General features: G+C 56.4%; 5 protein-coding genes across 5 annotated transcripts; 3 read left to right on the top strand and 2 right to left on the bottom strand.

Annotated features, from left to right (window-relative positions):
- Nucleotides 1-1087: 1087 nt before the first annotated feature.
- On the top strand, nucleotides 1088-3421 carry PUNSTDRAFT_47900 (MFS general substrate transporter; the record flags this gene model as incomplete). Its single annotated transcript, XM_007388909.1, has 10 exons — nucleotides 1088-1547; nucleotides 1599-1923; nucleotides 2006-2128; nucleotides 2196-2380; nucleotides 2442-2523; nucleotides 2586-2660; nucleotides 2717-2912; nucleotides 2975-3033; nucleotides 3110-3275; nucleotides 3344-3421. 10 exons carry the CDS (start codon nucleotides 1088-1090, stop codon nucleotides 3419-3421), a joined length of 1749 nt encoding a protein of 582 aa, XP_007388971.1.
- Nucleotides 3422-3916: 495 nt separating this feature from the next.
- PUNSTDRAFT_109078 (zf-DNL-domain-containing protein) lies at nucleotides 3917-4791 on the bottom strand (the record flags this gene model as incomplete). The annotated part of the gene is made up of 2 exons (XM_007388908.1): nucleotides 3917-4133; nucleotides 4193-4791. 2 exons carry the CDS (start codon nucleotides 4789-4791, stop codon nucleotides 3977-3979), a joined length of 756 nt encoding a protein of 251 aa, XP_007388970.1. The 3' UTR covers nucleotides 3917-3976.
- Nucleotides 4792-4959: 168 nt separating this feature from the next.
- Nucleotides 4960-10207, top strand: PUNSTDRAFT_146869 (DNA polymerase alpha catalytic subunit; the record flags this gene model as incomplete). The annotated part of the gene is made up of 16 exons (XM_007388907.1): nucleotides 4960-5239; nucleotides 5304-5656; nucleotides 5708-5902; nucleotides 5954-6398; nucleotides 6458-6613; nucleotides 6678-6826; nucleotides 6880-7069; nucleotides 7127-7294; nucleotides 7350-7570; nucleotides 7627-8208; nucleotides 8260-8406; nucleotides 8458-9033; nucleotides 9090-9309; nucleotides 9362-9864; nucleotides 9918-10020; nucleotides 10074-10207. 16 exons carry the CDS (start codon nucleotides 4960-4962, stop codon nucleotides 10205-10207), a joined length of 4422 nt encoding a protein of 1473 aa, XP_007388969.1.
- PUNSTDRAFT_109074 (RmlC-like cupin) lies at nucleotides 10175-11559 on the bottom strand. Its single transcript, XM_007388906.1, has 3 exons — nucleotides 11249-11559; nucleotides 11048-11188; nucleotides 10175-10987 (listed from the first exon to the last, which is right to left on the bottom strand). The coding sequence occupies exons 1-3, from the start codon at nucleotides 11332-11334 to the stop codon at nucleotides 10399-10401; spliced, it is 816 nt and encodes a 271-aa protein (XP_007388968.1). The 5' UTR covers nucleotides 11335-11559; the 3' UTR covers nucleotides 10175-10398.
- Nucleotides 11560-11753: 194 nt separating this feature from the next.
- Nucleotides 11754-12767, top strand: PUNSTDRAFT_55965 (glutaredoxin-like protein). Its single transcript, XM_007388905.1, has 6 exons — nucleotides 11754-11801; nucleotides 11854-12017; nucleotides 12064-12214; nucleotides 12276-12414; nucleotides 12476-12546; nucleotides 12609-12767. Exons 2-6 carry the CDS (start codon nucleotides 11985-11987, stop codon nucleotides 12695-12697), a joined length of 483 nt encoding a protein of 160 aa, XP_007388967.1. The 5' UTR covers nucleotides 11754-11801; nucleotides 11854-11984; the 3' UTR covers nucleotides 12698-12767.
- The last annotated feature ends 103 nt before the right edge of the window (nucleotides 12768-12870 follow it).

Genomic DNA, 12870 nt, shown 5'->3' with positions numbered 1-12870 from the left:
GTTACAGCACCCTCGACTGCTTTGGGTGGTACACCAAATGAACCGAAGACACCAAACGACGCGGGGGAGCCCTGATTCGGGCCCAAGCTACAACAACACACCTCAGAGCTTGGCGAGACATATCAGGTAGAGACTCACCACTGGTTGCATACCATCTTGTGCAGACTGCAGATAGGCACCAGCTCCATAGATGTCACCAGTTTGCGTGAAATCAGGAGGCGCAAGGGTCAAGGAGTCGGGGTCAGCGTAGGGATGAATTGTACGCGGTGGTTTGGCGAACTCGTCGAAAGCTGCGGCTGTGTCAACGTGCGGGTCACCTCCGGTGTCGTCGCCGTTGTTCGTCAAGTCACAGAAAGGCGAAGACATGGTGTCAGAAAAACTGGTTAGACAGAACATGAGCTACACCTATATACTTCTTTGTTTTTTTCTGTGCTCCACCGTAGTATATACCATGACGTTGATCATTATACAGTATGCCGCCCGCAGGTGATAGATGATAAAACTCGGCTGAGGCGCAGTATTTTTCATGACTACCACTGGTACGACTTTCGCAGTATATACCAGCTGCAAATCTGGTCTAGTTGCTTCCGAGAAACGAGAGCGGATGACGATGACGAGAAGGATGGGCGGCACAGCCACCTAGCCAAACTCTGTCGACCGGAGTGTGCCGAAATCGACGGCCCGCTCGTCTGCCGATCGTCCTGGTTGCTCTTCGTTATTCTTGCGTCGCGCGCTCACGACGACCGCTCTTACGACCTCGTCCGAGGGCGCCCCGCTATCTGGCCTCTCCTTTGGTCGTCGTACGAGCAAACGGGGCTGTCCTACATATGCAACCTTACATACTCGCTGGAACCCATGGTCCCCCATTAATATTGCGGAGTTGGCGATCCGGCGATAGACGCGAGAACCATCGGCCCCATCATCTCCCATACGTGCCGGCCGGCGCTAACGTCGTTCGGCATCCGCGCTCGCCCACTCGCGTGCTTTATTTGAACTGTGGGGGAGCGATGGACGATCCTGCGTTACCGACCCCCCGCCTCACACCGCGCCCCGCACGACACCTGGGAGCAGCAGCAGAAGCAACACCATGAGTGGCCCGCGTGTGGACCAGGAGAAAGGCGTGCAGGAGGAGGTCAGGGTTCAGGTATCTTCGGACGCGGGAGAGGAGAAGGCTCCGGCCGGCGAGGGCGAGGGCGAGAGGCCGCTCGCGATCCACGGGCTGGAGGATGTTGAGGAGCCAATCGACCCCCGCATCAGCCTCGACTCGCGCGCGGACACGGTCGAGCTCGACGAGGGCTACGCGCACCAGCTGGGCCCGCACCGGCACCACCACCACCCGCCCGGGTACGAGCCGGACGAGAAGCCGGCGTCGGAGAAGACGAAGGCGGCGGATGACGATGTCGACGAACTCGAGAAGGGCGAACACGAGGTTTTGTATGTCGAGTTCGACCACGGCGATCGGCGCGACCCCATCAACTGGCCCAAGCCGCGCAAATGGATCATCACCGTCACGGCGTGCTACTTCACCGCGCTTTCAGGCATGAAATGTCCCTTGCTGAAGTTGTAGACTATCATACTGATCGTTTGCGCATGTGCAGCGTCCACCGCGTCCACGTTTTCGATGGGCTTCCCCTCGATGGAGCGCGATCTGCACAGCACGCCCTTCCAGGCGGCGCTGGGGCTGTCGATGTATAGTCTCGGATTTGGCGTCGTCCCGCTCGCCACGGCATCCCTCTCGGAAGAGTTCGGCCGCCAGCCGCTTTACGTCGTGTGCGCGATCGGGTTCATGCTCATGAACGTCATGCTCGCCGCGGCGCGGAACGTGCAGACCGTCATCGTCGGTCGGTTCTTGAGCGGCGCGTTCGGGAGCACGGGCGCGACCATGGTCGGCGGCACCGTCGCGGATATATGGGCGCCGGCAGAGTGGGTGCGATGCAGCTCTTTGAGTGCGATTGCTGATGCTGATGAATCTACCCTTCTTTTTCCTCTTCTCCTGTTTCTGTAGGCGAGGCGTGCCGATGTCGATGTACGCGTTCTCGGCGATCGCGTCGACCGGCGTGGGACCCGTCATCGCGGGCTGGATTGAGATGCGCCTCGGTTGGCGGTGGATACAATGGCTTCATGTCATGTTCGTTTTTGTTTTTTTCGCTCGTTCTCTGAACGAACGACCTTTGCTGACGCGGCGGAACGCGCAGATTTGGCGGGCTGTGCGTGGCGTTGATCCTCCTGTTCTTGCGCGAGACACGCTCGGCGGTGCTCCTCACGCGGCTCGCTAAAAAGATGCGCAAAGAGACGGGCGACACGCGGTATCGCGCCCGTGCGGAGGACGAGCGGGCGCGGCTGAGGACGCTCATCTACATCAGCTGCACCCGGCCGCTCTGTGAGTCTGGGATCATCTCACCGTCGGTATCCGGCCGGTGATTGACGTTTCGTGTGAATAGACTTGCTGATCACGGAGCCGGTGGTGCTGAGCTTCAGCGTGTGGATCTCGTTCGCGTGGGGAATCATGTATACCATGTTTGAGTGGGTCATCCATCTGTGCTACTCGGCAAGCTCCGCAGAGAAGCTGACAACACGTCGCTCAGGTCCATAGCACCGATCTTCAAAACGCTGCACCACTTCAATCAAGGCGAGATCGGGTTGACTTTCCTCGGCATGTTGTACGTTCTTCATTCAAGTCAGGCCGCTTGCACGCGCCGATAGCGACAGTCTCTAGTATTGGCTCCTTGCTTGGCCTTTGTACCAATTTCTACCAAGAGCGCTTGTACAAGAGGTACGTGAAGCAGCGCGGGCCCGAGGCGCGATTGTACACCGCGTGTGGTGCGGCTGTCATGTTCCCCGCGGGCATGTTCATTTACGCGTGGTGCTCGCTTCCGCATGTGCCGTGGATTGCGCTCGTCATCGGTGTCACGGTGAGCAGAAAGGGTTCCAGCGTCGCTCGTATCGTTGTCTGATACGTCAGTTGGTGACGTAGGTGTTCATGTGGGCGACGTTCATCATGTATCTCGCGGTGTTCACCTACCTAGCCGATTGGTGAGTCTTGGGGTCCTTGTTCGAGGCGAAGGGTCGGCGAGTGCTGACGACTGTTTTTTTTCGTGCTGTGCGATAGTTACGGCCCCTTCGCGTCCTCGGCGCTCGCGGGCCAGTCGCTCCTCCGGAATCTGATGGGAACCGCTTTCCCGCTGTTCACCACGGCCATGTACGCCAGGCTGACGTACAAGTGGGCGAGCACCGTGTTCGCGCTCATCGCCGTCGTCATGATCCCGATACCCTACGTCAGTCGCCGCACGCACCCGTCGCACTCGATCACTGCGGCTCGTTGCTCATGTTCTCGTTACGACAGGTGTTGATGTTTTATGGGCCGAAGATCAGGGCGAAGAGCCGGTTCGCGAGCCAGATCGTGCATGTGCACAAGGATTGATCGTCAGGCCGATCACCGAACGCGGATTGACTCCGGCGTCGACCAAAACTACCTCTTCGTCCTAATATCGCCCTTGCCCATTCCGAAGACACTAGCATATATATGCCCGCCATCAAACAGTCCGAGGAGATATCCACCATACACGCGATCCTCAGTCAACGCGACGCTCAGCGAGGGACAGTCTTACGGCTGCGTCGAGAGACGTGTTCACGGATAAAACCACGAGTCGATGGAGTCACATTATTCTCAACGCAAATTTGCGGGGAGACGTTGGATTAGGCTCATCAACGTTCAACATCTATGCAGTGTCAACATAGAATATACATTCATAGACAAGCCCGATGTACAGTATAGTTATTAATCGTGTTTCGGTCATCGTATTGCCGACTTCCGTGCTAGCAACGAGTCGTGACGCGGGGTTTCAGAGACCAGTCAGTGCCAGACGTAGTGAATTAGCACTAGTGTACTGTAAAGTAACATTTACAACAGGTTCGTGTGGTCCAAAATGAGCCGTGGCATGAATTCAAGGGGAGAGCGCACGGTCCCCTGCCAAGCTCAAGACTCTGGTGCATACTCGACGACTTCGCCACTCCCGTCAATGTGGCCCCGGCGGACCTGCTCGCCCTTGGCTCGCATGAGATCCTCGACCGTACGAAGTTTACCATCCTCAGTGGACTCTTTGAACCACCCCAGATGGTCCGCGATGAGATGCCTGGCAAGTGCACGGCGGTTAATCCCGGGAACGCGGCGGGAACTGGGACAAGAACGTACCTGTTTTGGCATCCTGGACACTGCACGATGACGATTCCGCGCTCGTAGGACCGCTTCGTAAACTCGTGCGACGAGCGCGTGCCGCAGTCCGTGACGGTGCAGGTGAACGTGATTTGCAGGCGCTGCTCAATCTTGCCCAGCACCTGTGAGCCCGGCGAATCCGCCGGTGGTGGGCTGAGCGCGTTCTGCGGCGGATCAGCGCACTCTGCGCTAGCGCCGCCCGGCCCGTCGAACGCTGGGGTGTTTCGGTGGTGCCCCGAATGCAGACTTGTCTTGGAGTTGGGGTCGGGCTTGGGCGGCTGGTAGAACGCGGAAGACGACGACGTAAAGGAGCGCCGCGAAGACGATAAGGATGCCGAATAAGTTGTTGAATAGAGCGAAGAGCGCGGTGAGAGGCGCGAAGAGGATCGTGAGCAGGAAGTGGTCGAAGAAGAGGTAGGCGAGGACGAGGAGGCCGACGAGCTTGAGCGCCGGGAGAACGGTCGTGAGCAGGTCGGGCTGTCGAGCGCGGGGCATTGGTGAAGACGTTTGAGAGGAGCGAAGAGCTGTGCTTGTGGTGTTGTTACAGCTCGGGAGGCGTGGGCGAAGCGAGGCAGCATGATATGCTCGAGGATGGTGAGAGCCTGAGGGAGGTGACGTCGCGATGAAGAATAGGTTGGAGACCCTAACCCCACCTTGGGGTCAGCACGAGGAGAAGGTGACGGTCACGTCTGTGACGCCTCGCGTCTTATTACTCTCGTCGTTGGCGCCGTTTCACCGACACAACCATGGACCGCTCGCGTCGCGCTAACAAGTCCAAGCTCGACAAGCTCGCAGCGTATAAACGTGCGCGCGAGGGTGGCTCACGCGCGATCGCGTTCGAAGAGGATGACGGTGTATTGTACGATGAGGTGTCTGAAGAACAGTACAAGCAGATCGTCAAGGGCCGCCTGGCGAAGGACGATTTCGTTGTGGACGATGGTGTGGAGGGCTATATGGACAACGGAATGGATGACTGGGGCAACGGTGGTACCGACGAGGAAGATGATGAAGAGGAACAACGCAAGCGTGAGTCGCCGCTCGCGCCCCTTCGAGACGACGCGCGTGTTGCGGTGCTTATATGCGTGCGCAGCGCGAAAGTCAGGCAAATCCTCTTCCAAAGTTGCAGATGGACCGTCGAAGAAGGCCAAGCCCAAGGCTCCGCCCCCTGCCGTTCAGCCTATGTCCATGGCCGCGTATCGTCCAACCGTGTCCGCTGACCAGGAGAACGACTTCATGTCCTCCCTGTTGGGCGCCATGGACTCGCTCCCAACAGAGGCTCCTACAAAGCCTAGAAACAAGAAGCGCAAGAGCGAGATGGTGAGAGACAACAGCCCACCGAGGGCAAATGGGTCGTACCGGAGCAAACAGTACGCATATGCGGACAGCTCGAGCGATGGGCCCGAGCCTCCTAGCGATGACTACGTGCTCAGCCCTAAGAAGAAGGTAAGTATTGTCTCCCTTGCGTGAGCCTCGTTGTTCATCGGCGGACAATAGTCCCGTACGCATGACTACACGAACGGCATCAGCGACGACGGCATGACGCCCTCGATGGAACGCATGGGTGTCAAGTCCGACAACGAGGGAACCGATGGCGGTTTCTCGGCGGGTGCCTCCGATTTCGACGTAGACGCCACATTCGATGAGATCGACATGGAAGCATTTATGGAGGTGGATGAAGAAGAGCTGAAGGTGACTGGCCTGCTTCAATTTCTATGATTCGCATCTTGATGCCTTGCAAAGCCGAATGTCAAGAAGGTCGTCAAGAAAGAGGAGGTGGAGCTTGACCTTAAGAAACCTCTGAAGCCTCTCAACGGCGTCCCCCCTGCACATCCGCCAACTAACGCCAAGAAAGAAGACGATGCTAAGCCCTCGTGGCTATCTGTTTATGATGGCCTCACCGTCGCGCCAGCCGCCGAGCCTCTCGGCTCCACAAAAATGTCCTCGAACTCTTCGAACTTTGAAGTGCTGGAAGACGACGGCAGCTTGCGCTTCTTCTGGCTGGACTACATGGAGCACGAGGGCAAGTTGTACTTCATCGGGAAGCTGAAGGAGAAGACAAGCGGACAGTGGGTCAGTATATGCGTCACGATTGAGAACCTGCAGCGGAATCTGTTCGTATTGCCACGGGCGTTGAGGGTGGAGCAGGATGAGGACGGCAACTTGGTGGAGACGGATGTGCCTGTCGGTCAGTGAAGGCATCCACTCGAGATCTGCCAGAGACCCGAATTTGATAACCTGCTGCAGAGATGTCCGACGTATATTCCGATTTCGATCAGATCCGTCAGCAGGCGGGTATCAAGTCATGGCGCTGCAAACCCGTTAAACGCAAGTACGCCTTTGGTGAACCGGACGTCCCTCGGGACGAGGCGGAGTGGCTCAAAGTGGTCTACCCCTTCGAAGGTCCGCGTTCTGCTGTTTTGTCTGGTTACCCTGACGCTCATCGGTCTCGCGTCCCGCGCGTTAGAACCAACTATACCATCGACGGTGTCCAGTCCCAACTTCTCACGGATATTTGGAACGAATACGACTGCGTTTGAACTGCTCGTGTTGAAGAGGAAGATCATGGGTCCATGTTGGTTAAATATCAAGCATCCAAAGGTGGAGCATAAAGGCGTAAGTACTGCGATCCTTATGAATGAGATAATGACTCAATCCTACATATCCAGATCTCATGGTGTAAAGTAGAGGCCACAGTGTCTGACCCCAAAGACATCAACCCCTTTGCAGAGAGCGATGCAGACGCGCCGAAGGATACGCCGCCGCTGACCATCACGAGTTTAAGTCTCCGTACGATCGTGAACCACAAGGAGAACAAGCGCGAAATTGTATGCGCGACAGCGCGAATATGGTCCAACAGTAAAAAGCGCTATCTTTGTCTATTCCCGCAGGTCAACTGACTCGGTGTGCTCGCAGTCCAAATCGACGACCCTACGCCGCCGGAGCAGCTCCCTTGTACCGTGCATACATTCGTCCGTCCATTGGGTCGGTTCCCGCCTAATTTCGAAGCGCGGGCCAAGGCCAACGGCAAAGGCGTAATTTCTCCGATGGCAAACGAACGAATGTTGCTCAGCAGCCTGCTAGGCGCGTGAACCGCCCGACATCTTATCCTAGCGTGTTAGCTCACACTCTGGTTCAGTGACTATCCACAAAGCCGATCCAGACGTGTTCGTCGGACACGAATTTCTGGGCGTCTCGTTGGACGTCCTGCTCAACCGTATGAAAGAACTGAAAGCGGATCACTGGTCTCGCATAAGTCGGTTCAGACGGAGCAGATGGCCCAATATCGGGCGGCAGGGGAGCAACTTGAGATTCCTCGCCGGACGCATGCTTTGCGACTTAGCTAGCGATGGAGCGAAGGTAAAGTGTGGATATTATGGCCGAGTGTGGATGAGTAACCTAACGGGATGCAACAGAGCATGATCTCGTCCACAACCTGGTCGCTCACGGAGATGTGCAAGACGCACCTCAAGAGCGATCGCCAGGACATCGATCCGGACGACACCGCCGCCTACTTTGACGGCTCCGTCTCCTCTCCCGACCGCCTGCTCACCTTCGTCAGGCACTGCGAGCTCGATGCGCATTACCAGATGGCGATCGCGTCCAAGGTTCAGATTCTTCCGCTGACGCGGCAGCTCACGAATTTGGCCGGCAACTCGTGGAACAAGACGCTCAACGGAGGCCGCGCGGAGCGGAACGAATATATCTTGCTGCATGAGTTCCACCGGCTAAAGTATATTTGTCCGGACAAGACGTGGGGAAAGAAGGCTGCCGCCGCAGTCAAGGCCGAGGCGGAGGGCGACGATCCCAACGGCGCCACAGTCGGAGGGAAGGGGAAGGGCAAGAGGGACAAGTATAAGGGAGGTTTGGTGTTCGAGCCGAAGAGGGGTTTGTGGGATAAGTTCATCCTTGTGATGGACTTCAACTCGCTGTATCCGAGCATCATTCAGGAGTACAACATCGACTTCACGACAGTGGAGCCGGTTGAGGACGATGAGGTCAGTCCGTCCGTTTCGTTGATCTTAGCTTGAGCACTTAACGGGCTGTAGGATGGCGAAGAGAGAATACCTGATCCTCCGGATTCTACGACTGCGCAGGGTGTGCTGCCGAGGCTTATTGCCACGCTCGTCAATCGGCGAAGACAAGTCAAAGCACTGATGAAGGACAAGACCGCATCGCAAGCAAAGCTCATGCAGGTGAGACTGGCCCGACCTGATGCGACTGCCTTAGCTGATGTCCCGACGTAGTACGATATCAAGCAACAAGCCCTGAAGCTAACGGCCAACAGTATGTACGGCTGTCTCGGCTTCGAATACTCCAGGTTCTACGCGCGACCACTCGCTGCCCTTACCACCTTCAAGGGTCGAGAAATCTTGACGGCCACGAGGGAGCTGGCAGAGTCACTGCAGCTTGACGTCGTCTACGGAGATACGGATTCCGTCTTTGTGAACTCTGGCGCCACCGATCTTGCAGAGGCGCTGAAGATCGCTGCTGACTTCAAGAAGGCTGTCAACGAGCGATACAGGCTGCTCGAGATCGATCTTGATGGCATTTTCCAGCGGCTTTTGCTATTGCAAAAGAAGAAATATGCAGCGATCAAGGTCGAGGACGGAACGCGGACCTCGACGGAAGTCAAGGGTCTCGACATGAAGCGCCGAGAGTACTGCGCGCTGTCAAAGAACGTGTCGCAGTACGTTCTTGAGCAGATCCTATCGGGGGAGGCCACGGAAATAGTGGTGGAGCAGATCCATGACTACCTGACCACGATCGGTCAGAACGTCCGCGAAGGCAAAATCAAGCTAGACGATTTCATTGTCTTCAAGGTCTGCAACAGTTTTATATCCCTGATGAATTCCGCTGAACAAGTACCGTCCTCCAGCGTCTTGGCAAGAACCCCGAAGATTACCCTGATGCAAAGTCACAACCCCATGTGCAAGTTGCCCTACGCATGAAGACCAGGGGCGGCACGGCCCGCTCCGGCGATGTCATTCCCTACGTCTTTTGCCTCGGTGCGAGCGGCGAATCGTCCAAGACCGGTCAAGCGGACAAAGCGAAGCACCCCGATGAAGTTCGAAAAGGCGGGAAAGATTGTCAAATAGGTGTGATCTCCGATAGGATCCTTTCGATGACGCGTATTGACGCCTCCTGCAGACTACGAGTACTACCTGTCCCAGCAGGTCTTGCCTCCCATCGAGCGTCTCTGTGAGCCCATCGAGGGCACCGACCGTGCTCGCCTCGCAGAATGCCTCGGCCTCGACCCGGGACGATTCCGGACCAGCACCTCCGGCGAGGTACAAGAACACGTCTTCACAACGCTCGATTCGCAGATGTCAGACGCGGAGCGGTTCAAGGACACGGACCCGTTCGTCGTGCGTTGCCGCAAATGCGAGGGCCAGATCGCGTTTGCGCCGGTCGCAGATCGCACAGCGTCGCTGCTGCTGCCGTCAGGGCCGGAGTGTCCCGCCTGTAAGGCACCGATGACCACGGCGTCGCTGCAGGTCCAGCTCGACACCCAGATAAGGGCGCACATCGCGCGGTACTATGAAGGCTGGATCGTGTGCAACGACCAGACGTGTGGGATGCGGACAAGGATGATGGGGGTGTATGCTCGCACTTGCTTGAGGAAGGACTGTACGAGCACGGTGGCGTTTGAGGTACGATCGATTCTCGCAATCTTTGTGTGCATTGCTCAGGTATTTGACACCAGTACTCGGATGCGGAGCTCTACAATCAGCTGCGGATGTATCATTCCCTCTTCGACCAACAGAAGATCATCAAGGCAGCCAGGGGGATGGACAAAGATAAGCTCAGTATGTATCACCTCAATCTAACTCCTATTCGAAGGTGCTGATTTTCGTGCCAGTGGAGATCGACACCCTGTGCACCATGCAGGCCGGGCTGCTGCAGACACTCCTGGACACCGTAGAGAAGTATATGCTTCAGTCCGGGCGACGATGGGTGGACATGAGCAGCCTGTTCTCGTTCATGAAAGTGTGATCAAGGAGCCACCGACGTATTCACTTCATCAGTCATCGCTATCTGCTGTCTTATCCTGCATTGCATTGTCGTTTGGATCCAAGTAGTAATTTATATAATGTGATGTTGTAACTGTATTCGATACATGACATTAGACAATGCACACTATGTTACATCAGTCAAGCCCTGCGAGCGGAAGAGAACTATTCGATTCACTCGACGTCGACGTCGAACAGGAGCACCTCCGCAACCTTGTCACCAACATTTTCCACCTTCATCTCCTTGCCCGCTTCGCCTAAGAGGTATGCCCCGTCACCCTCGTGGAGCTCTTGCACAGCGCCTTGGTCGTCGAACACGCGCACCTTCGCACCGCTCGCTTTCTTCGGATTGTAGCCGGACGTCTGGACGACGTGAATGTATTTCTTGCTCCCACCCGGGGCGACATTCTTCTTGAACACGCTCGGGAGCGCCTTGCCCGGGCTTAACAACGTCGCGTGCAAATATAAGGGGCTTTGCACCGGTGCGGGACCCTTGCCCTCGCGCTCGTCCTTCAGCACGCCCACATCGCGCGCTTCGACGGGCGCGACGACGGTCGCCCATCGATCCGCCTTCTCGGCGTCGGAGAAATGGCGCGTGAAGTACTTGGGCGCGAGGCGCGGGACGGAGGGGATGGACCAAATCTGGAGGAAGTGGACCTGGGAATTGCCGTGCGCCTTTTCGGAGTGGCGGATGCCGGTGCCAGCGGAGGTGAGCTGGAGGTCGCCGCGTTTGAGGATCTCGACGTTACCCATCGAATCGCGACTGAAGTTGGGGATGTTAATATCCGGAAAGATACGCTGCGTCATGATTGCGATTACTTACTGCTCGAGTTCACCGGCGACAACGTAGGAGAATATCTCGAATTCGCGATGAGGATGCGTGCCAAAGCCTGTGTGAGCCTCTACGCGGTCTTCGTTGATCACACGTAGACAACCAAAGTGGTCGTGGGCATCATCCTGGTACCTGAGCACATATAGTGAGCGGTTAGCTGCGCTCGTGAAACGATAGTCGTGAAGTACTCACATCGCAAACGAGAACGTGTGGAACGTCTTGAGCCAGCCATGATCAGCATGACCGCGTTCGGTGCTGTAGCGGGGGACGATTTTCATGGCGCTCTGCAAAGTAGAATCCGCTGAAGTCGTTGAGAGCCTGATAGAATTGAGAGCTCTTGATGTGGTCCGAAGTGTAGGTAGATGAGTACGAAGCGCTGAGTATAGCAGCGAAGACAGGATGGCGAGTGCAAGCGCTTTCGCTACCGAGGCGAATGTGGATGGAATGTTGGGCGGTTTGAGAATCGTGTTGGTAGCAAGTGGAAGGCAATCGGCTTATATACGTCGAGATCGGGCGCCATGACCAGCTTCAGCTTGCTGATGATGACCAGGACGTCTAGGTCGAGAGGCGCACCGGATACCATAACGGGCAATCCCGCCGCCACGGTGTCACACGCCCCTCGCGTACGTGACTAATCCCGCTGAGCCAATGGAGGTCGACTCATTCGCTCAGCTCAGCACGGCCTCTGCACTTTGTTTTTGGCGTCATCCTCGGTGACTGCAGGATATACGGGAACTATTCTGTTGTGAGGCTTGCATTTCAACCGGGAGAGGATGGGCTGGCTTACTCACGAGCAGACGGCATAACGCGGGTCCGACGTTCTTCGCATACTTTACTCCGGGTCGGCATTCTTCCGAGTGGACACGTACATTCTTAACGGCACAAGACCTACATAACGCGTCTTTCCTCATAACTTTACAACGCAACCATGTCCATGTTCTCGTCAGCACTGCGATCCTCAGTACGTCGACCCCGAGCTTGCTGGGACTCGATTGACCGCTTTGTAGCTCCGCACCTCGCGTCCAACGTGCTTCACGAGTCGGATACTAGGCACTCCTGCTGTCAACACGCTCGTGCAACGCCGTTTGCTCACCGACCAAGCTCGCGCTGCCATCCAGAAAGCGGTGACCGATACTCCATTGGTGCTGTTCATGAAGGGTGCGTCTAGTCCATCCTCGTGCACCTGTCCACGTCCCTGAGCACCGTCGCGGACACATAGGCACCCCTGATATGCCACAGTGTGGCTTCTCCCGCGCCGCGATTCAAGTGCTTGATCTGCATGGCGTACCTCCCGAGAAAATGAAGACGTACAATGTCCTCGAGGATCAAGAGCTGCGAGAGGGCATCAAGGAGTTCTCGTGCGTCTTCAAACTATGACACATCCCCGTCCCTTGATGTTGAAAACATGTCTTTGGATAGCCAATGGCCCACAATCCCGCAGTTGTACATCAATGGCGAGTTTATCGGTGGTTGTGACATCCTCCTTGGAAGTGCGTGTTGTATCTCAGAGTCGCGTGACCACGTCAGTGCTGATGCATACCCTCATCCGTAGTGCACCAATCTGGAGAACTTGAAAATTTGCTGGAGAAGGAGAACATCATCCCGAAGATAGAAGAGGAGAAGGAGGAGGCAGCGGCATAGCCGCTCTCCGTCCTACATTCGTCATATGAAACTATATTGTACCATTTATAATGACAGTCATACTTCATCATTCCAGATATCGCCTGCAGATCCTTGAGGGACAAAACCCTTAAAACCGCAATGCGTATCTGGCAGAACATCATCCACCAACATGCTTGCAGGGCGGCGCTCCA

This window comes from Punctularia strigosozonata (genome assembly GCF_000264995.1).
Source record: "Punctularia strigosozonata HHB-11173 SS5 unplaced genomic scaffold PUNSTscaffold_21, whole genome shotgun sequence".
Lineage (NCBI taxonomy): Eukaryota > Fungi > Basidiomycota > Agaricomycetes > Corticiales > Punctulariaceae > Punctularia > Punctularia strigosozonata.
The sequence above is the reverse complement of the archived record's forward strand: the minus strand, read 5'-3'. Positions and strand labels throughout refer to the sequence as shown.

Excerpts from the sequence above, each read along its gene's own strand:
- PUNSTDRAFT_109074 (XM_007388906.1), bottom strand. The coding sequence starts at position 11,334 with ATGAAAATCGTCCCCCGCTACAGCACCGAACGCGGTCATGCTGATCAT. Across the intron at positions 11,189-11,248 it reads CACACGTTCTCGTTTGCGAT|GTACCAGGATGATGCCCACG; the intron begins GTGAGTACTTCA and ends ATATGTGCTCAG. Across the intron at positions 10,988-11,047 it reads GTCGCCGGTGAACTCGAGCA|TCGCGATTCGATGGGTAACG; the intron begins GTAAGTAATCGC and ends CCCCAACTTCAG.
- PUNSTDRAFT_55965 (XM_007388905.1), top strand. The coding sequence starts at position 11,985 with ATGTCCATGTTCTCGTCAGCACTGCGATCCTCA. Across the intron at positions 12,415-12,475 it reads GAGGGCATCAAGGAGTTCTC|CCAATGGCCCACAATCCCGC; the intron begins GTGCGTCTTCAA and ends GTCTTTGGATAG. Across the intron at positions 12,547-12,608 it reads TTGTGACATCCTCCTTGGAA|TGCACCAATCTGGAGAACTT; the intron begins GTGCGTGTTGTA and ends CCTCATCCGTAG.